General features: G+C 43.8%; 1 protein-coding gene across 2 annotated transcripts in view; it reads right to left on the bottom strand.

Moving 5' to 3' along the window:
- PLA2G15 (phospholipase A2 group XV) overlaps positions 1 to 22,886 on the bottom strand; it is a 40,808-nt gene extending 17,922 nt beyond the window's left edge. The window contains exons 1-4 of one of the 2 annotated variants that reach the window (XM_075940322.1): positions 22,592 to 22,886; positions 10,147 to 10,303; positions 1,893 to 2,011; positions 349 to 447 (exon numbers count right to left, since the gene is read on the bottom strand). In XM_075940322.1, coding sequence (XP_075796437.1) covers positions 349 to 447; positions 1,893 to 2,011; positions 10,147 to 10,303; positions 22,592 to 22,772 — 556 coding nt within the window. In that variant the 5' untranslated portion in view covers positions 22,773 to 22,886. The remainder of the gene's footprint in view (positions 1 to 348; positions 448 to 1,892; positions 2,012 to 10,146; positions 10,304 to 22,591) is intronic. The other variant, XM_075940323.1, reaches the window with a different exon arrangement.
- Positions 22,887 to 23,443: the final 557 nt, after the last annotated feature.

Genomic DNA, 23,443 nt, shown 5'->3' with positions numbered 1-23,443 from the left:
AATTTTAATGATACTACACACAAAGTGGCAACTGATTTCTCTATACAAAGCAGTTCAGTAAGTCAGACTTTGAGGTGACATCATGGATCTGTGGATTATGCCTTGCTAATAGATGACTAATAGATGAGGTGCTTTAGAACTTTCCATTACCACTATTTTGGCTTTGTTCTGAGTCTTACCTAGTTTTATCAAAATGCTCTGGACTTTTCCCAGAGTTAGGACCTTAACAGTTACTTTAATCAGGTGTAGGGTTGTAAAAGGAATCTCAAAGAAAAGGGTAAATTCATCCAAATTTGCTGCATAAGAAGTCAATAAAATGATTAATTCAGGTAATGAAATTTCACTTACTTGGTGCCTTCCTCCAGTCATAGGGAGCTCCTCTTATATCTTTATCCCGCTGGTAGCCCCAGTCTACCAGACTCTGCACCAGTGTGTAAAAATAAGTGCCTGTAGACAGAAGAGGAATGACAAGATTAGCATCACAACAATCTCTGCGGGGAGGGGTGGTCCACTGATAAGCGAAGCTGAAATTTAACTTCAGTTAGATTACTCTGCTTCCATAAAAATAGGTTATTTATTTAATCCAAGATCTGCTGACAGTTTAAAACAGCAGGGTGCATCAGGCAAAGTGAAGGATTCATGGTAGGTATATACCAAAGATACAAAGTGGTTTTATTCTTTTGGAAAAATTAGCTAAGTTGTTATGAGGCAAACTCTACTACAACTTTACTGTACTTATAAATACAGTAGCGTACAAATGTGCAGATGTTTGTTTATTCTTAATTCTAAGAGCTTTACTTACGCTCAGCTTTTTACTATGATCTGACCACCATTTAACTACTGGAAGTTAAAACTTGCAGAGACTAATCTGGGCCCTCCAGATACATATTTTCCTGGACACAGATACTTGTTATTTTCCCAAGATCTACTGTGAAACTAGTTTTATTTCCATCAAAAGATTAGGCATTTTAATCTTATGCTTTAACAGCAAACAATGGACAGAGTATTTGCAGATTAGTTATCTCAAGTGATAAGGTAAACTGCATTTTTTTAAACCTGAGAAGTCTGTAGTAAAAGGGATAAATATAGTTATACCTTAAGCCAGGGTGGGAACCTCAGGCAGAGGAATTGGATGCAGTCCCTGGCTTGCCTGGATCAAGCCCCCAACGCTCAGAGTCCCTCTGCCTTGGGTAGTTTGTGCTGGCACTCAAGTCCTCCCTCCCAACAGGATTATACTATGAAAATTATCAGCACGTCAGACATATTTTTTCAGGAATTCATAGTTATGAGATAAATTGCCCATCTATTTCTAGTCCATTGCTGTATGTATTTTTGAAAGAAAGGAGAAGAAAAGGAGAAGTGTCCAATCTCCCACATTCATATTATGGGTGTGGAAATGCATTCCCCTGAAGGGTGCCTGGCCTTGGGCAAAGAGGATTTTTTTAATTAAAACAAGTTTCCTGGATATTTTTACATGGTTTGCCGAGTCTCTATTGCCGTGGGTTTTTTCTATACATTCAGTCACATTTCCAACAGAAGTCTTTAAGATGACCATTGCAGTTTCATTCTGAGAATTTTAATTCCGAATAAAATTTCATTTTGATTGATCAACACTCAGTTCTGCACCATTTGTTTATCAGACAGAAAATTCTGTTTAACCATATGGTATGTAACATATGCTCATAAGATTTTTTTGGGTTATGTCTCTGTCTGGACAATATACAAAACTAAACTTTAAAAGCAAAATGGCCTCTAATATCTTGCTTTGTACAAATACTATATAGCTTTAACTTGGACTTCAGTAGGGAACTGAATTGAAATTGCAGTCCTCTAAAGATCAGATGTAAAGGAAAAAAATTAAACATGAGACAATGAACAAAAGTAGTACATACCAACACTTCTCTTACTGGGATCAAGGAATTCCAAAGAAAATGTTTGTCCAAACCCTGGGACTTTGACAACCACTCCATCTGGAGGTTCTGTGGTCTTACTTGTTCGATTGTAGATTAGCCTGGGGGGAAGGAAAAGCATAATAGATATGAGACTACCACCTTACTACTTGGCAGCTATCAACAGAGGTGAGACTAATGTTTGCTGAATACAATACAAGAGCTGCTTCTACAGGGAACAGCACAAACTCAGACATCACTAAAAGGGCACTTCAATTCACAAGTGATTTCACGCAGTAAAAACAACTTTTTTGTACTCTACCAAGTTTCTGAAAATTAAGAGTATAAAGCTCTATCTTCAGTCTATAGAAACTGGGTGTATGGTAAAAGAGGCAAACTTCAGCCCCAGGAGGACAGAATATGAAATCTCATGTATGGTTCAGGTATGTGTTGGTCTGTGTCGGGCAAGAAGCTAGAGTAACTTGCTATGAAATATAAAAAAGTAAGGAAATGAAATACTAGAGAATAGAGCCCAAAAAGGAGACTTCAATACAACTGCCCTAAATAGAAGTAAGCTAATCAGGTCTAACTAGAATAGCTGTACAGTTGGAAGAAGTATTTAAAAAACCGTAACTAGCAGTAAAGCAAAGCTTATTGAGGAAAGAAAGAAGACATAGACAGATTAAGTATTTTGTAGTTTCTGTTCAGGTTCTATATATCTCAAGAGGGTTTGATGTGTCTGGAATTCAGACTTTTACCCCTACAACAATCAGTCTAACAGTTCAAGTTTGCAAGCCAAACATTTGTGTCTCTACAATAAGTAAAAAATATATATATAAAAAATATAATGGAGATTGCCTATCTCCTAGAACTGGAAGGGACCTTGAAAGGTCATTGAGTCCAGTCCCCTACCTTCACAGCAGGACCAAGTACCACAAGGATTGAACTCAAAACCCTGGGTTTAGCAGGCCAATGCTCAAGCCACTGAGCTATCCCTCCCCCTAATGATTAAACTATTTTGAATAATCTGGCATAGAACAATGAACAACTGTAAAATTCATCTCTCAGAGGCTATGTCTACACTTGCAACGTATGGAGACAAGTGCTATTGACAGGCAGGAATCGCCAAAATTGGAAACCTGCCATACTGGTTTTTCTGTTAACTACTGTCAACAACTTGTGGCTACATATGTAGCTTCCTCGCCAACAGAAAAGGTAAAGCATTGTGGGCACGCGTCCCACAGTGCCTCGTATCACCTTCACACACAAAGCACTGTGGGAATATGCAACGTAGCACTAGACATGACAAACATGAAAAACGCCCTATCAGCCACCTGTTTCCCCACCCCCCCCTCGAGGTACTTGGGGGTTTCCAGAATTTAGCACGGATTTGAGCAATCGCAACGAGAAAATACAGATCTCAGCTTTCTGGCCCTTATTGTGAGCATTGTGCAGAATACATTACACACTGCAGTGTACCCAATTTCGGACCTATGGACACATCAGATTTTGATTCTGATTCAGAACTGGATTTATCAAGAGTCCAATTCAGATTCATCACAGTTAGAGGACGATGAATTGATATATACATTTTGTTATGGCAGACATGATACACTCATCGGATTGCAGTTTTTGCGCTAGAGAAACCATGAGTGATGGAACTGCTTTGTCATGCAGGTGTCGGATGAAGAGCAGTGGCTTCAGAACTTTCGAATGTGTAAAGCAACCTTCCTGGGGCTGTGCTCTGAGCTGGCCCCTGAACCGCAGTTCAAGGACACCCAAACCAGAGCTGCTCTCTCAGAGAAGCATGTGGCCACTGCTTTGTGGAAACTGGCCATCTGTGGTGGGGCAGCAGATGGGACACATCCCCATTATAACACAACCCCATCTTGCCTCAGAGTACATTAATCGTAATGGGTATTTCTTCATGATGTGTCAGGTGCTTGTGGATCACTCTAGGTATTTCACAGACATAAATGTGGGGTGGCCTGGAAAGGTCCATCTTCAGGAACAGTGGCCTGTATAGGAAGCTACATGCTGGTGTTATTTTTCCAAACCAGAAATTGACAGTTAGGTATGTGGAAATGCCCATAGAGATCTTATGTCTTGCCCCTTGCAACCCTGACTCATGAAGCCTTAGGCAGGGCATCTGGACAGCAGTAAGGTGGTGTTCAGCAACAGGCTAAGATGCTGCCAAATGGCTGCTGAATGTGCTTTTAGCAGACTGAAAGGGGGATGAGGGTGCCTCTATGGCAAGATGAATCTTTTGGAGGACTATGTGCCCAAGGTGGTGGCCGCATGCTGTTGCTTGTGAGCGAAAGGGTGAACTGTTTCCACATGGGTGGAGAACTGATGCATGGCCTTTAAACTCATACTTTGAAAAGCCAGACACTTGAGCTGTCAGAGGAGTGCTTAGGTTGGCCATCAATATCAGGGAGGCTCCAAGGAACCTCTTTGACAATGAGGGAGCCTGAAATTTCTGTGTTGGGGTTGTAAGTGAGGCATTCAGGCCACAGTGTTTGGTGTGGGTTGTTTAAACACAAAATATAAAACTCATGGAAACGTGCATGACATTTGCTTTTTATTGTATTTTAAAACCTCACAGCTGTGCTAATGTGCAGTTGTCATCATTGGGTTCACAGTGTAAGGGGAAAAACCATTGCTGGATTGTGATGAGCGTTTTGAGGAAGTCAGATTGCTGGATGCAGATGCAGAATTGCACCTGGCAGCAATGCATGATGGTGATGTAGGTGAAGGAAGAAGGAAGAGGCACAGTTGCTGGGGAAAGAGTTATGTTTCGGGGGCGGGGGTGGGTGAGTTAGGTTATGGTCTCTTTGCTCATGAGTATTATACTTCTTAGTATGTCATTTTGATCCTGCAGGAGCTGGAGCATGCATTCGGAGGTGTCTTGTTTCTGTTCATTGACTATCTTGTCTCTGGTGCTATCTGTGCTCCCTTGCTGCAGCTCATCTGTTCTCTTTTCTCTGAGCGGAGGAGTGACCCAACAAATCCTTCACCAGATCATTATGCGTTCTTGGCGGTTTTTCCCCCTCCATTGACGTACACTGTCTGATGGTGTCCAAGACAGCTGACTCCTCAAGGTCTGGGCTGAATAAATAACTATTAAAATAGAATGACTGTACTTTTTCCATGATAAAATTGTTACAGATCTGTCTAATATGCATGGCCCTGGAAAAAAATCCCATGTTTTAGGATCATCCTAGAGGCAAGCAGATCTCTGCTCTGCAGACACTTCTATATCATGGGGAGAGTTTTTTAAAACTGGGGGTGAAGTGGTTAGGGGAAGAAGTTTCAATTATGACTCCCCAAGAAAGAACAGACTGGTTGTGCAACACTTGTACAAGGAAACATTTTTGGAGGTGAGTGGGGGGGCTCCTCCGTCCCTTATGCAGCCAAATTGTGTTCCAACAGCACACTGAGGGCTGGTTTTGGAAAGTGTCGTACCACGGTAGTGGGGCAAAGGCAGCCATGCCATGGAATCTCCATGACAAAATTAATAAGCATATCGGGCAAATCTTCAACACTATTTCCTACTATTCTATTGCTATCTGTGCATGTGCCAATGCTGTGTTTGGCCATAGAAAAATACAGCCTCTGCTCGTCCCATACTGCCACCCCCATCCCTGACTGAATAGACCACCCCACATGGCTGCTAATGGTCACTGACCCCTCAGCTCCCAACCCAGCCTGCCTGCACAGCAACTGCTTACCAGGCATCACCTTCATTCCACCCCACATGGTCACAGTGCCAGCCTACTCAGTCACTAAACCTGCCCACCTGCCCAGCAACGTACCCTATATCCCTTCTGTTTCTTCAACACAGTCTCTCTTCCACAATGGGTTGCTAATGTCCTCACTAACTATGGTTGAAAACAATTCCACAAGTTGTCACTGGATTGACCCTTACCTCCTTCAGTCTCTTCATCAACTTGTGTCTTGTGTATCCAGGACAAGTATTCTGGCTCTTTTCTGAGAACTACCCACAGTTTTTTTGGGTTTGGGCATGGGGTCCTCACCCAGAATTCCACCCAGCTCTTTATAAAACCAGCATGTTTTGCGTGCAGCACCAGACTGACTGTTTGCCTCCTATCCCTTGTGATAGGCCTTGTAGAGCTCCTTGATTGTGGCTCTGAATCGTAGGGTGTTTTTGTACCACTTTGCACTCAAGGCTCAAAAAACGCAACTGTACATATATGAGTTCTTACAGGTCACTTGCAGCTCTGGTTGCACCAAATCTTCACCCCACACACTGATTAGATCCAAAAGCACTGCATTGCTCCAAGCAGTAGAGCATCTGGGTCTAATGCTGCCACTCCTGTTTCCTTGAGAAGACGCTTTTAGGACCACACACAATGTACCAAGGACACAGGAAATAGATTTAAACTTCCCATGGTTTGCAGGTGGGAAGGGAGCATCTCCTTTACTTGTAAACATTACATGTCTGAAGGGCAGCTGAGTTCAAGTGGCTGTCCAGAATGGCTAACCAGAGCATTGTGGGATACATGCTAGAATCCAATAAACTGAACAACATACTGATATATACCGTGACTGGTATATACTGTGCCTGTTGACAGTATACTGACAAAAGTCCCCTGTGGAAGTGGAAGTATTCTGTCAAGAAAAAGCTGCATGTTGTGACATTTGTCGCATTGTAATGTGGACACTTGGAGGTTGTTGTTGCCTAAAAGCTATTTTTCTCAAAAGAACATGTCAGTGTAGACAAGGCCTAAGGTAATAGAAACCTACATTTCAATTAGAAAAAGGAAGTGTTGTGAATACAGTTGCTTCTCTATTAGTTTGGTCTACTTGCTACGTTTCTCTGGTCATTCAAATAGCTATTTTATTACTATCAGTAAGTCACTTAAGAAAATACTTACACCATAAATATAACCTTGTTGGGTGACCTAGTTATAAAATTTGTCCTTTGACACAGCATAAGTGCAGTGCAACTGAGTCCTTAATTGTGACAGAGAAGCAATCTAAAGTCTTAGACCAAGGGAACCATTAACTCCTTAGGTGCCCTGTTTATATTACTGGACTTTACCCAAGTTGTAATCAGATGTGCTTGAAAACGCGCATTTATACCTACGGGGTGCCTTAGAAGAAAAAGCATTTTAAAAAGCCATTTCTAAGGGACGCAGGGATACCCATAGTCAGGAAATATCAGCACTCGAGTGATTTTAGTCTGCCTCCTCACTGCAAGATGAGCTGGTGGCTGCCCAGCTGCTCATCACTCTGGTTACCAGCCAGAGCTTTATCCTGTACCTCAAGGTAGGCCAGCTAGTCTAGATTTAAAGTATCACATTTGGTTAGAAATTGGGGGCAGAAGTTAAATAAGCCCAATGATCTCTGCAATGAAGACAACAGCCTCAGGGAATGTGCATTAGACTAGTTACCTGCAAGGTAATTTATACATTTGTAAAAGGCTGCTGTAGACACTCCCCACCTGTCAGAGTCATCCCTTTAATGTTAAAAAAAATAAAAAAATGTCCAGTATAGATACGCTCTCGTTGGGACTGTGTCTGTGTCCAGGTGTTAATGTTTGCACTACCAAGGGTTAGAGCCTAAGTTCCCTCTAGAGTCTAGGGTACGCATGGGTGGGCATGCATAAACAACTGGAAACCTGCCCACCTCCTCAGCAGAGGCACGCAGCAGCACCCACCTTCCCGGAAGGTAAGCTGCTGATAGTGGTCTCTGTGGGAAAAAGGTCAAGTGGTGGCTGCCCAGCTGCTCCCAAGTTGGCTCCAGCCCCAGTGCATGGGGCAGCTGCCATGCAGAGTCACACTGGGAGCAGCTGGGCAGCCAGCACATGGCCCCAGTCATAGATCCTGCACTTTAGGGTTGGAGCAGCAGGTGGGGCCACTCCAGCAGCTGGGGCCGCATGGCAAGGGGCTACTCCAGGGACCAGAGCTGCTCCCGGGGTCACCTCCAGCCCTTCCCCAGGCTGGAGCAGTGGCCAGGGCCAAATAGTGGCAGCCCAACTGCTCCCTGGGCAGGCCACATGGTGACTGCCCAAAGCTAGAGCCTCCTACATCTTTCTCCACTCCAGGACCTTTTTGCCCCTCAAAGTTACTTCCCCCCCCCCCCAACCCTCTGTCACCACCCCCTGGTCACTGCCCCACCTCCAACACCTCACTCCCTGCAAACTCTGGGTACTGGCAATAGCTTCCTCTGCCCCAGGTGGGGACTCTCAGCCAGCCCCACAAGAAGCAACCTGAGTTCCTGCCCTGCAAGAAGGCTGTCCTGGGAGCAATGTGCCTGGGGGAAGCACATCTCTGGGAGCAGGGCTCTGGGTCTCTGCACTGGGAGAGTCTCTTAGGGAGCAGTGCCCATACATTTGAACAAGTGCACAAACCTCATTGAGGCACAAGACAAAACTTACTTTGCTCATGGATGGAAAGTCTTAGAGGGAACACTGGTTACAGCCATTGAAACAATGCATTTTAAATTTAGAAGTAGCAGACCGTTTTTAACTGAAAGAGATACTATAAAATATTGGGTCTTGACTCCTGCAGTGGACAGGAAGGGGAAAGTAGTTGGTTAGGAATGCTTTCAGATCCTCATTTAGGGAGTTCAAGTGACTATGGCCAAAACCATCTTTTTTTCATCTGGTCAATTTCTCCAGTGTAGAATTTAGCCGTTGGCTAAGTCTACACTACGAGTCTTCTCGGCAAAAAATATACTAACGAGGAACTCATTTGCATATTTTCTTCCGATCTTTTTTGCATAAAAACAAGCAGTGTGGACATTTTCTGTTTGCGTAAAACCCCTTTTCCTGCAAGACAGGCAAACCTCCTTTTTTGGGGCATAAGGATCTTGTGGGAAAAGTTTTTGCACAAAAAGAAACCATCCACACTGCTTGTTTTTGCACTAAAACGGATTGGCAGAAAATATGCAAATGAGATCACAATTCATGCAAATGTGTCCCTCATTAGCATATTTTTTGCAGAGAAAACCCATAGTGTAGACGTAGCCAGGATGATTTCCACACTGGAGTACTGCAATACACTATACACCAGTGTTTCCCAAAAGGTGTTCTGCAGAACCCCAGGGTTCCACGAAGTGAAAATAAAGGTTCTGCGATAAAATTCCATTACAATAACATTCTAGGACTTAAAAAATAATAAGTAATATTATGTGATTTTTGTTTTTAAATATGTACAATTAAACTAAATGTTGATCTCATGATTTTGTGTAGCATTTGTTTTTTATTATCCTTACTTATTTGTGGTCTACTTTTTCAGTTCCATATATTAGACTTATTAGGGGTTCTGCAAAATTCTTTCAAGTTTAAAAGGGTTCCGTGGCCAAATAAAATTGGGAAACGGTGCTCTACACCAGGGCTATCAGGTGTACATACATGACTATCTACTTGGCCATGTTAGCCACAGAGAGGAACACAGTTTTCAAAGGAATAAATGTCTTAACTATTTCCATCTGCAACAGAAGGTGCTGATATCAATCTAGAAATTGCTCTTCAATTTAGGTCTTGGCTGGTCTCTCTCTACATGCCATCAAGACAACTGAGGTACTCTACGATTTCCTATATTTAAACATTAGGATAGGAACATTTTTTAAATACAACTGACTAAATTGTGGACTTGTAACAATGTTAAAACACAAAACTCCTCCTCCTTACTTGGGCAATCCATCTACCAGCTCATGTTATGGATTTTGCCAAATACAGCACCTTTCAAGTCCAGCACACGGACAACAGTTAGAAACGTGTGAGTGCAGTATTCTCACTAGCACCGCACTATACAAGAAGTTAGCACATGCTATCTGGGGATTCTGATTTACTAAGCAGTTTTGTTTACCTAGCAGTGACTAGGTAATAAGTGGAGGAGACACTAATGCTATATATAGACTTTTAAAACTAAAAATATTCTGATGGAGCAGATTTGTTTCTAAATAGCTAAATCTAGGTTTCTTTTTCAAGAACCTTCATTGCACATTTAAGTTGCATTCCCTAAGGGGAAGTAGAATTATGCCATTTTAGACTTTTCATGATATGCAACCTGAAGATTCATCAGTTTTATCCCATTAACCTGCCTAAGGCCTCCGTCCCCTCAGAAGCCACGCACATGGCTACTGGAAAAAATCTTCTTGCTACACCTGAACTGGAAGATTTTTAGATTGCATATGTTTATGTAAAATATTTACGTGTAATGGAAAGGCTACAGGAAATCTGAAGAACTACTTTTTCCCATGACACGACAATATCAGGTGGTCCTACCTGATATTGTCAATCCAGCAGTCAATGATGACAGGTAGAAGCAATTCTAAATTCAGCCACAATGTAAAGTAACTGTCTGTCTTCTTGGAGCAAAGGTAATGCACCACTGTGGGTTTGTCCAATTTGGCTTCCAACTGGTTACCCAAATCCCCTGGGACTGCAAGAAATATGTTAAAAACAGAAAAATATTAGTATCAGACTACAAGTAAAAACATGTTACTGCATCAGCAAAGAACTCCAATGTAAAGTTATAGAACTACTAACTAGATGCCTAGGTAGTATCACTTAAATCAGACTCTGTACCAGATAATACAAAAAACTAAGGACAAATGTAAATGAAGGCTGGCAACAATTAGTGCCATGACTTGCACAGAGACTATTAAAAACAAGCAAGATATTGAGTAGCTAAAAAAATGCTCTGACAGACTCAACTCAGGTAGCGTTACATTATTACTTTCCATTGTGTCTTACTCTGTAAGAGAAGTTACCTGCTCACTTGGAAAATCCAGGCTAATTATTTCATCTACCAAATTCATAGTTCATCTTAGTCAATTTCATGATCACAGACTTTTATAAATCATAATTTTCATAATTTCAGCTATTTAAATCTGAAAATTCAGTGTTGTAATTCTAGGGGTCCTGATCCAAAAAGGAGTTGGAGGGAGAGGTTGTAAGGTTATTGTGTGTGGGCTGCTACCATTACTTCTGTGCTGCCTTCAGAGGTAGGCAGCTGGAGGGCTGCAGCAGCTGGCTAGAAGCCCACTGCAGAAGGCAGAGCCACTGCCAGCAGCAGCACAAAAGTAAGGGTGGCAATACCATCCCAGGTCACCCTTACTTCTATATTGCTGCCAGCAGAGCTGGGCCCACAGTCAGCAGACACCTCCATCTGGCCACCCAGCTCTGAAGTCAGCAGCGGAGAAGTGAGGATGACATGGTATGGTATTAATGCCCTTACTTCTGCACTGCTACTGGTGGGGTGCTGCCTTCAGTGCTGGGTGCCCAGCTAACAATTGCTGCTCTCTCTCCACCTAGTTCTGAAGGCAGCACAGAAATAAGGATGGCAAGACCGTGAACCCTTCCCCCCTCCCATCACCAAAATAACCTAGTGATCCCCCCGCAACTCCTTTCTGGATCAGGACCCACAATTTGAGAAACACTGGTTTCCCCCATGAAATGTGTGATATAGGGAAATTTTCAGTCTGCAACACATTTTTCATAATCATGAACTTAGTAGGGTCCTACCAATAAATACTGTAACTACCCAGCAATATTTTAAATGTATTACAGTTGTCAATTTTTGTTGAAGACATACCAGTACCTGTGCTGCACCAATGCAAGTTCCAACCAGACTCAATTCATTCTATTTTACTACATTTGTCAGATTCACTGCAGTTCTAACTTGGTCCGGCCATATGGCTGTCTAAGCACTTCAAATGAAAAAAAAATTGTAATCTACACTAGACCAAGATTTGATAAACAAATCTAGAATCAATATAGATTGACTTACAACTATACAAGAATTTAAAGGACTTATAAAGAAGTTGCGACAGTCAAACAATATTCTGACTCTAAAGGCAATTATGAATTATTTTGACTGAAGTAATGAACATTGAGATTTCCCTTTTATGCTATTCCCAATCCACTTTCTATTACCCCTCCTACTATCATTCCATTATTGCAAATGAAGTTAGTGAAGACACATTTACAAAACATGAGAAAACCACGGCTACATGTAAAAAACACATGTTCATTTACCGTAACAAACTGAATGTTTGCAAGTATAAGTGTGTTCTGCAGATTAACAGCTAGAGGTCTAACACTCCATTTTCATGTGGAAAATATTCAGCCTGTGCAGCTATACGCTTTTTTGCACGTACACCTGGGATCTTGGAAGCTTTTAAATGCATGTCTCTAGAGTTCACAGTTCGCTTTTTCATCTCACAAAACTATCTATCAAAATATTATTACTATGCATAGTGCCCAATTATCAAAAAAACAATAGTAATTGAGTGTTGCCAAGTTTCCTCCAAAGGCTATCAGTTGATACATCAACCCAAACAGTTTCTACACAGTACTCTTCTCACATATTGCTTTTCAAGAAGTCACAAGTCTAAAACAAAAACAAAACAGTACAAGATGTGACATGTATACACATACTTTTTCCTACTTTTGGAAAACACTGTAGACCAGTGATCACTAGGGATGTTACAAAACCCAATAATTGGGTAACTGCGTAATGGCTGATAAAGTTTACAGCCCACATCATCAGCCAACCCACGCTGCTGTCTCTGTATCAGAGGCAGAAGCATGGGGTGGCACCCAGCTTCCAGGGAGCCTGCATCTAAACTGTTCACAGTAACCAATAAGACCAAGCTTATCAGCTAACCAGGTAAACTAGGGGTAGCCAAAAGAGCCTCCATGGGCAGGATCTGGCCTGCCAAGCAAGTTGATCTGGCCCGCGGAGGCGCTGCTGCTCCCCCACCGCCCCCAGGTCAATCGGGGACTGGAGGAGGGAAGAAATTTTCTCCCGCCCTGAAAGTAGTGCTAAGTGCCGTGCACTCTTGGAAGGGCAGGAGGAGACTTGGCACACTCCCCTCGCCCCCAAACCCTGATTGGCCGGGGGAGGGGGCATAGCATGTGAAGTCTCCTCCCACCCTGAAAGGGATGCAGCGTTTCTAAGCACCGCAAGCTCTTTCCAGTACATGGGCAGAGTGGGAAGAGGCTCCACACATTCCCCCCGCCCACAGGCCAATCAGGGCTTGGGGGCAAGGAGAGTGCATGAAGTCTCCTCCTGCCCTGCAAAGGGCTCAGCACTAGAAGTCAACTGCCAGCTGCTGCTCAGCTGGCGGTTGACTGAGTACGGCACTCCCTTGCAGGGCAGGTGCAGGGAGCAAGAGACTTCACAGGTTCCTCCTCCCCAGGCCCTGACTGACATGGAGGCAGTGGGAGGAGCATGCGAAGTCTCCCACTGCCAGGGGCCCGGGCACCTAGAGGAGAGGTCACCAACCAGTGGATCAGGATCTACTGGTGGATCTTAGAGCCTCTGACAGGTGATCCTGAAGGGTTTGGCCAAGAGGCTATCAAGTGCCAGCACTTCGGCTGCCCCTCCTCCCTACTGTTGCCTGCCTCCTGCCCTTTGCCTTGGAGCTGTTTTCGCCCACCCCCAGGAGCCTCCTGCTTGCTGTGCAGGGCAAGGGAGGGAGAAGAAAGGCGCTGATGTAAAGGTGCCCCCTCTCTTACCCTGTACCCTATCTTCACAAAGCGGGCACAACAGGACTCGGGATGGAGTTTGTTGGCTGCTTTTGGGAGTAGTGCAGGGCCAAGGCAGGGGTGAGCCCAACTTAGCCCCACTGTACCACCACCCAGGAGCCACCTGAAGTAAGTGGGGCCCAGTTGGAGCCCACATTCTGAAACCCTATACTAGTCATGAACTCCTTCCTGCATCTCAAGTCCCTGCCCTAGTCCCGAGAACCCCTTCATTCAAACACCCTCTCAAAGCCTGCACCTAGAACCCCCTCCACTACCCCAACTGCCTGCCCCAAGCTCAGCTCAGAGCCCTTCTCACACTCCACATCCCTTACTCCACGACCAGAGCCTGCACCTCAACTCTCTGCCCTGTCTGGTGAAAATGAGGGAGCCTTTGAGAAGGGGCAAGGGTATTTGGGTTTGAGCTAGATCTTGGATTGAACTTAAGTTCAAAAAGTGATCTCTTAAAAAGTTGGAGACCACTGCCATAGCTTCTATTGGTCATAGTTCCCCATTATTGATCAATGGGAGCTGCAGGAGAGGTGTCTGCAGGCAAGGACAGCATGTAGAGACTCCCTGCTCTGCCTTTCTCAGGGGCACAGGAACATGCCAGCCACTTTCAGAAGCACCAGTTACCACAAGGATAATTACTCCAGCCACAACAGGTTAGTATTTTAGAACTCACTACTCAAAAGAATTAAATTTAAGCATAAGAGAAATGAAAATTATGAAATACGCAGACCAGTCAAATACCAAACATAACCCACTTTGCAAGCAGTAACAAGTAACAACTCCTCCTGCATGTGTGTTGGGTCAGGAGATGAGAGTGAAGGACAGTGTGTGTTTGTGGGAATGACAGACACACACAGTGCATGAGTGAGAGATTTGCATTGCCACGCTCCCTCCATCCCCTTCTCTCTGTGTGGAGATAGTGTACAGAAGTGGGGACACCCTGACTTCAGCACCTCCTCTCTTCTCCCTGTCATACCCTTTACAGCAAGCAGGAGGCTCCCCAGGGGGGCAGCTCCAAGGCAGAGGGCAGGAGCAGCATCACAGTGGGTGGAGGGGTAACTGAAGCACCAGCACTTGAGAGTTTCCTGGCCAAATCAATCAGGATCACCTGTCAGAGGCTCCAAGATATACTGGTTGGTGACCATTGCTATAACCCATCTCCAAAGAAAGCGGGGACACAACAGGGCTTGGAATGGAAGAAGCTTGTGGTAGCTCCTCCTATGTCTGACCATGCTCAGCATACTTAAAGGGGCAATGAGAATCAACATCTGTCACAAATAGTGTGTGTGTGTGTGTGTGTGTGTGTGTCTCTCTCTCTCTCTCTCTCTCTCTCTCTCTCTCTCTCTCACACTCACCTCCAAACTCCTCACATTCTGGTGGTGGTGGTGGGTTTTACTCCTTTCAAGGGGTTTTAAGTTTTCGAGTGGTTTGTGCATTTCATAATTTGTATTTCTCATAAGCTTAAGTTTCTGAAATGCCTCATGATTTGAGTAATTATCGCTGATAAATTTTTAGCTAGATCTATAGCTCTAGATTTTTGGTTTCTATTGATGTGCATCTGCACATTATCTTGATATTAGCGCATATAGCAAAATTCATCCCCCCTAATTTTTTCCATCCATAGGCAGAACACTTGCCCGGAATCTCCTGGAATAGGGCTTAATCTCCTGCAGGCTCCTGCAGTCAAATCAGGAGACTGGACACTAACAGTCTGGCAGCACAACAAAGGTAACGGAGACTCACGGGGCCCTGGCCCTGTGCCACTCCTGGAAGTGTTTCTCACATATCTGCAGCCCCTAGGGTAGGTGGGGGAGAGGGTCTCTTCACAGGTTGTCTTTCCCTGTAGGCACCACCCCCGTAGCTACCAGTAGCTGGGAACAGTGAACCTATAGGAAGTGTGGCACTCAACTAGAAAGTAGTACAAAAAGCAACTATATTTAGGTTTCTCACTCATGGCAGGTCAGTTGCAGTGGTTGGCCTGCCAGAGGCCTGACAAGATTATTCTGTCTTCCTTTCTAAATCAAAACGAAATAGATAGGTAACAAGTTTTTTCATGTTATTCTCACCAAAAGTTCTGGCTTCTTTTTAAAAAACAAACACTTTCAGCAAAAGGTAGGAAGCCTGGATAAAAGTGAGCAATATTAGGGAATGATTGTTTCTAAAAGCAGCTAAACAGTCACACCTGCACAGATTAGGAAAGGTCACAATTCAGAAAATGAAGAGACAAATTAGTAATTAAAATTACTGATGTCATCTCTGGAAATATGAAAATGCTAGTTAAGATGGGATCTCAAAATTGAGATTTCAAAGGCTTCTCTAATTTTGAGAAAACACATAAGATTAAGGCTATTTTAAAAAATGAAAATCGGAATTGCCATAATGAATATATGAAAAAGAAAATCAGATGATCCTATTTACCCACCTTTTCATTACACAAGAATATACATATGTATAAGCAAAGATAACCAGTTAAATTAGACAAATATTTAACAAATATAAAGGTACATGCTTAGTTTGCCCACGGCAGAAATTTCTTAATACCTATTAATTTGGTCAGACAGAATGTTATGTAACTTCCATACATCAGTATGCAAATCAGAAGTTGGGACTTTTATCTAAATGTTATTCCAGGAAACTCTCCTTCCATTATCATACTAGATTTTCCATACAAACTTGTTTGAGTAACTTGTCATATTTCTCCAAGAAGGAGGGCTTGTTACAGCCACTTGGTACAACCAAAGACAGTTTGACACAGAAAATGTTTGTCATTAGGAGCAGCAGTGCAACCCCCACCTTCCCGAAAACAAGTCACATGATACTTCTATTATTCAAGCAGCAGAGATCTGGTTTTAAAGTTGAATGACCACAGAATCCAGACTTGGTGCTATCGGCGTGTTTTACTGTGGAGAGTAGATAAGGTTGCAGTAAGCTACATAGGACTTTTTTGGTCCTGTTTGCAATTGCAGATGAATAAAACTCCCTTGCATCTTTTTGAGGGGAAGGAGTTGAAGCTACAATTTTCATACAGGATAGCTAAGGCTAGATGGTGCAATCTTAGGATTATGCACAGGCTGTGAAACTAAGTCTATCTAAGGAGTACAATAGACTGGAAAAGCTGACAGTCTGTGGTCTAGGTAACACCCCCACCTCAGTGCAAGGGATTGGCCTACATGTCCTATAGAGGTCCCTAACATCCCTAGGCTGGAAACAGGTTACCAATTAACCAGTAAGCAGGAAAGCATCACTTATTACCCAGGAGGCCACAGGTCACGGGGAGGGGGGGAGCCAGCAGGCCCACCGTGTGGATGTAAGCAGCCATTTAACTGGTTAAACAAACAGGATTTTACATCCCTATTCCAGACATACACTTCAATGATTGTATAGTAACCTTCCTTGTCCTTCACTTCCTACATCATGTTGAATTTTGACTAATTGCTTTTGGATACATAGTTTGTTTTTGGTTTGGTTTTTTGCTAAAAAAATACATGGTATTTTACTGGAGAAAGTTATGCCAGACAGAGCCTAGTCTGAAAAACCTTGTTAACAAAACAAATGCAATTTACTATCATATACAGGTAGAATTTTAGCCATTTTGTTTGTGAAGGAGGTCAGAGTCAGAAGGAGGATAATTCTGTTTCCTGACGAGCGTACCAGGCATACAACAACTGAGGTGAGAAGTTTGGTGAAGAAAAGAACATGGGAATAGACTAGAATGGAGATCCAGTCACGACAAGTTATTAATTTTACAAATGCTGGCTGACAACTCATTTGATTATATAGAGAAGAGCTTTTTTTTAAAAAAAAAAAATCTCTTTTTCCAACTGCCAAATACATATTCAGCAACTGAATCCAAGCTAGAGTCTCCTCACAAAAGAAAAAAGATCTTATAAATTAAGGAAAATCCCTTTACTGTACTAAAAAGGTTTTTTGGGGGGGACGGTAGAGGGAAGGGGTCAGGGAATTGTAGATGTAGTACAGTAGACTGTAGTGAGACAGATACAATCTCACAAACATCTCGTTAACAGACTTGTGAATTACAACCTAGATCAGCAGTTGGCAACCTTTCAAAGGAGAGCCTTTTTTCATTTTTGTCTATGACCAAAATATTTTGGGGGCCACACCACATGCAAAGTTCCAGGCTGCAGGTGGGGATTGGAGCTCAGAACGGATGAAGTGTGTGGCTCTGGGATGAAATTGGGTGCAGGAGGTGGCTCTGGGCTGGGGCAGGAGTTTGGGTGCAAGAAAATGTAGGATTTGGGAAGGGAATTTGCATGCAGGAGGGGGTTTTGACCTAGGACGGGGTGGAGGTATAGGAGGGGTGTGATGTATAGCCTAAGTATGCAAAAAAGTTAACTGGTTAAATGTTAGGTTTAACCCGTTTACCAGGATCCTGTGAAGAGGGAGGCAGTGCAGTGGGCCCGGTCAGGCTAGAAAAGGCATTCCTGTAGGTGATGCAGCGGGTCCAGCCTGCTCCAGCACAACCTTGGGGCTGCTCCTGCCCTGCCGGGCCCCATTGCGCCATGGGCTGTTCCAGCCAGCTCGTGCCAGGCCCATATATCATACTGCAGGGTGCTGCTCTAGCCAGGCCCACCACACCACAGAGTGCTCAAGCCTGGACAGGCCACCGGTTAACCACTTATTCAGTAAGCAGAACCCAGTAAAGTGATCAGTTTGGGATCTGGATAACTCATGAAATTCAATAAGGTAAAGTACTCCACTTAGAAATGAGCAATCAATTGCACACATACAAAATGGGAAATAACTATCTAGGAAAGATTACTGTTGAAAGGGATCTGGAGCTCATAGTATACCACAAACTAAATGAGAGTCAACAGTGTAACACTGTTGCAAAAAACACAAACATCATTGTGGGATGTATTAGCAAGAGCGCTATTAAGGAAGAAACGAGAAGTAATTTTTCTGTTCCGCTCCGGGCTGAGATGACCTAAGGTGGAATATTTTGTCCAGTTCTGGGAGCCACATTTTAGGAAAGATGTGGATAAATAGGAGAAAATCCCAAGAAGAGCAGCAAAAAATCATTAAAAGTCAGGAAGGAAGCCTGAAAGAATTGGAACAAAGAACAGGACGGCTACATTTCTATCTCTATTCTGAAAGAATTTGGTTTGTTTAGTCTGGAAAAGAGAAGATTAAGAGGGGATGTATCAGCTTTAATGTACCTAAAAGGGTGTTACAAGGATGAAAGAGAAAAATTATTCTCCTTATCCTCTAATGATAGGACAAGAAGCAATGGGTTTAAATTGCAGCAAGGGAGGTTTAGGATGTTAAAGTTGCTTATCAGTTACTTAAAATGTTCAACTCACCAGCCAGCAGCCTGCCTACAGCAAGGCCAGCAGCCAAATCAGAAAGGGGTGGAGCTGGCAGTGATGTGCAGCTGATCTTCCCTCCCTACCACTGCATCCCCTAAAATGTTTAACTGTGTAACTGACAGCATTTTGATTAGTTACATGGTTAGTGTTTTCGTATATTTTTTACAGTCCTAATTTAGGTCTGTAAACATTATTGTGGGATGTATTAGTAAGAGTGGTATTAAGTAAGAAACGAGAAGTGATTTTTGTTCCGCTCCAGGCTGAGATGACCTAATGTGGAATATTTTGGACATTAGGATTATCACCATGATGGTTAGGAAGTTTAAGCACTGGAATAAATTGCTTAGAGAGGCTGTGTAATCTCCAATAATTGAAGATTTTTAAAAGGCAGGTTAGACAAATACCAGTCAGGGATGGTCTAAATGGTGCATGGTCCTGTCACGAATACAGGCAACTGAACTTGACCTCTTGAGAACTTTTCCAGTTCTATGATTCTATGCTTGAGGAATTTGTATACCCATAACTGTTTCACAAGTAACAGCATTACAGTCTCATGGACATCATCTGCTTATCACGTGATTGTTACCCAATCTCATGTGGCTAGAGTCTGATTTGAGTCAGTGGCTATTACACAGTCAGCTTTATCATGAAGTTGCCTGCATTGGAATGTAAGTAACAAAGTTTATTGCCAAGAATCAGTGCTGAGAAGGGAACATGGAAGAAGGGGAGTAAATAGGGAAAATAATTTAATCATAAACTTCACATAAGAGACTCAACAAATTGCTTTGCTGGCATTTAAACTCACAGGTTTAGTTTATTACAGCAAAGTGGGGTTAAATTTTCCCTACCACCTCTCATTTACAACATGCTAGCCAAGTAGCCTGGGAATCTACTGAAAAGTTTAAGGGTATCTGCACAGCAATGCATTGGGCAGCTAAGTTAATATCTACTCTAATGTACAACATACATTTTTCCAGAATACTTTTGCAGTGAAGGAATATTAAAAATTCGCAATGACAACATCTTAACATAGACTTCTATGTGCAAGTTATGGCAAATGAATAAAAACTCTTCCAGTTTTCTCTTTGGAAGTAAACAGTATCAGCATCATTTGCATACTGAAAACACAGCATACAAATTTATTGGCAAGGGCATGCAGCAGTATCAAGAACAAACATCCATATTTAAAACATTAAGTTTATTTTACAGTTCCTATTCCAATGGACACTAACATGTGCATAGATTCAGGAGCAAACAAGACCGGCAACTGTTTTAAATGCAGCAAAACAATATTCAAACAATTACACTCCCTGCAAGCTTTTTTGTAAAAAACCCCCCAAAATCTACCCAAGAAACTTCTGCTTAAAGGCTTTTATTGCTTATCTGCAGAACATGCTCCATTCTATAAAATTAAGATATTTAACTATTTAAGGCTAAATTATTATAAGCCAAATTTATACTACATATTCAATATGAAATAACTCTTATTTCAAAATATATCAACACAGATGTGAGGACTTTTAATCCTTTTGCTGCTGCGACAAGCAGCAAATAATTTTCTGTGATGAAGTACAAAGATTTCTGTATGATGTAGAATGATTAACATTATTTTTTAAGATACCCGTGAAACTCAATTGCTCCCCCATACTATTTTTGTTTTATAACTCTCTTTTCTCAAAAAAAGGTTTCAACATAAAAATTTGGGGGGAAAGGGAGTTAGTTTTCTTTTCTTAACATGTCTTGAACTGAGTTGGGATTTGAAATATCTAACTGCTCACGTGCTACCAACAAGTGGAAAGCTTGTTCTGGTAAATGAAAGGATTTAGAAACCATCTTCAGCAGCACATACATTTTCATTTTAAGAAAATTTTCCAACCATACTATTGAGGAGCCAGTTAAAGCGAGAACTGAGCATATCACCCCCATGCAACCTTTGCATCGGCCGCTGCCTAGTGGTTTAACCTTTTGGTTACAAGTCTGGTAACATTTTCTGTCAGTGTTTCAAAACGCATAAAGGGATAAGAAAAATGGAGAAAACAATGTGCTCTAGCTTTTTCAGATGGCCAGAATCACCAGCTATTCAATTCTCTGCTACTTACGTAGAATCATAAAGCTCTAGAAAATATTACCGATTAGGAAACATACAAAAAAGGAACTCCAATTTTGGCATGTCCACAACACTAAACAAGAAGCAGAACAGGTCAGATATATAAGGTTCTGAACCAGTAGTTTACATCACCATGACTCCCTTTGCAGACATTCTTTTCTGCTATGAAATTAACCTTTGGCCCAGTTTAGTTTATTTATGCCTCCTCAGAAGCAGCTTAAAATAAACTGAAAAATGCCCCTCTTATTCCTCTGATGTAACTTCCCGATCTGGACACTCTTATTCCAGAGTTAGGGAAAGCAAGGAAGTAGAACACTGGCAGTTTAACTTGAAAAAAAATTCAACGTAGTCCAGTCTCATGTATAATGAATTACACATGATAGTTGTAGTTTTTTTACTTCTGAGATTATTCAACTATAATGCAAGTCCAGCTGTATACATTCATTTAAGAACTGTAAAGCCTTGTAGGGTAGGATTTAAAGATGTGACATTAACAAGCATAAGCCAAGAAAGATTTTCAAAGGCCCAGTATAGACAAGGCATGTGGCCTTTACATGCTGAATTAGTCAAGTTGAAATAAAGCCTAGGGGCAGCCTGGACTTCACCTCAAGTTTAGCATGTCTCAGAGGGGTAGCCTTATTAGTTTGTAACTGAAAAAAAACTTCAAAATATCAAATGTCCTGGAGCACCTTAGAGATCAACCAAAAAAAAAAAATAGTATTATGAGCCTTTGTGGGCACAACCCACTTCTTCAGACAACAAATATGGAGCAAGAAGTCCTGGGGTTCAAATATATAGCAGAAGGAGAGGTGGAGGAAAAAACCTGTCAATTTAAGTGCCCATGTTAAATGAGTCTACTAGCCTCATTACAGCCCACTACTAGCCTCATTTAGCACAGAAACATTTACAGCTTCTCCCCCCCCCCATCTTCTCTTTTTTTGTGCTATATATTTGTACCCCTGGAATCCTTGCTCCATATTTGTCATCTGAAGAAATGGGTTGTACCAGCAAAGGCTCCTGATACTATCTTTTTTGCTTAGTCTCTAAGGTGCTACAGGACCATTCATTGTTTTTAGTTTAGTTTAGCATGGTTTAAAAGCAGTGCGTTTTGTCCGAGTTACTTTTAATGCCCTAAATCAGAGCAGCCCTGCAAAGTGTTGAGACCTAATACAAGTGACCCGCATGGAGTGCCATCCTACAAGCCACACAGCACCCACACAACATTTGCTGCCTGACCAAGGAAGTAAAGGACATGACAATGGAGATTCAACACCACACCATTAATTAACCCTGGGCCTTCTGAACTAACCTGCCATTCAGGAAGCCTTCCACCCCCTCCTCATCTGTTGCCCCCCACCCAAACGCTCCACCCCTCCTCATCTGCTGCCCCCCACCCAAACGCTCCACCCCCTCCTCCTCATCTGCTGCCCCCCACCCAAACGCTCCACCCCCTCCTCCTCATCTGCTGCCCCCCCATCCAAACGCTCCACCCCCTCCAGCTCATCTGCTGCCCCCCCAACGCTCCACCGCTCCTCATCCTCAAGCCTCACCTGTTGACCCATCCCCAAACTGTCCACCCCCCCCCCGCCTCCCCGCCAGACCTCCTCTACAACCCCTCCCGCCCCAAACGTCTGCCCCAGACCCCCCCCCCCCGGCTCCCACGCCTCTCTGGGTGCCTGGGCCTCATCTTCAAGCCCCCCGCCCCCGCCTTTCTCCTCAGCGCTCAGTACCCAGCCCCCCGCCCCGCCCTTACTCAGCACGACGGGCGGCCCCGGGGGTCTGGGGGCGGCGCTGCCCCCGCCCTGCTGGCGCGCCCGGGGACCCGGCAGACAGCTGGCGTCGGGGGAGAGCAGCAGCAGGAGCAGGAGAAGGGGGGTCGGGACGCCCCTCGGCCACGTGACGAGCCTAGCGCCGGCCCCATCGCCCCGGCTCATGCCGCGAGCCGCAGCCACTAGCAGCGCCGCGGGGAGCCGGAGAACGCAGGGACGAGCCCCTCCACGCAGCCGGAGCCTTCTGAGGCGGGGCGCGAGCCCGACTCGGCCAAGAAAACTGCCGCGCCCAGCCAATCAACGGCGGCCCGATATCAGCCAGCCAATCAGCGGGCACGGGCGCCCCTCTCCTTTCACCAGGCGCTACCCCCCGAGCGCCGAGAGGCTGATTCACGCAGCCTCGCTCCTCTCCCCGCCCGGGAAGTTCAATCGCTGGCCGAGCCCAGCTGGCTCCTTAGCCCGGCTTGCGAACGCCCCGCCCCCTGGCTCTCACGCCTCCCCCAGCACAGCGCAACCTGGCCACGGGGGAGCGGGCAGCTCCCCGTCCCATCCAGCCCAGTACCGCTCCGGCCAGTGCCCGGCGCTTACAGACCCAAGATTAGGTCCTCCCGGAGCTGTTCGCACTCCAGGGCAGGCAACAGCAGGAATAAAGATGCCCAACAGCGTGCAGAATATTTGGGAGCAGAGGAACCAAAGCCCCATCCCCTAATAAGCTAGTGACATACCGTCCCTGGTTAGCCTTCCTTCTGCCCCTGCCTCCAAAGGTATCCATCCTAAACCGATCTCATTTTTGTTTTCTGCCATCCTTACAGGGCTGTTATTGTAAAGTTTATTTC

The sequence above is a fragment of the Pelodiscus sinensis genome, chromosome 12 (genome assembly GCF_049634645.1).
Source record: "Pelodiscus sinensis isolate JC-2024 chromosome 12, ASM4963464v1, whole genome shotgun sequence".
Taxonomy (NCBI): Eukaryota; Metazoa; Chordata; order Testudines; family Trionychidae; genus Pelodiscus; species Pelodiscus sinensis.
Note: the sequence above shows the minus strand (reverse complement) of the source record. Positions and strands in the feature narration are given on the sequence as shown.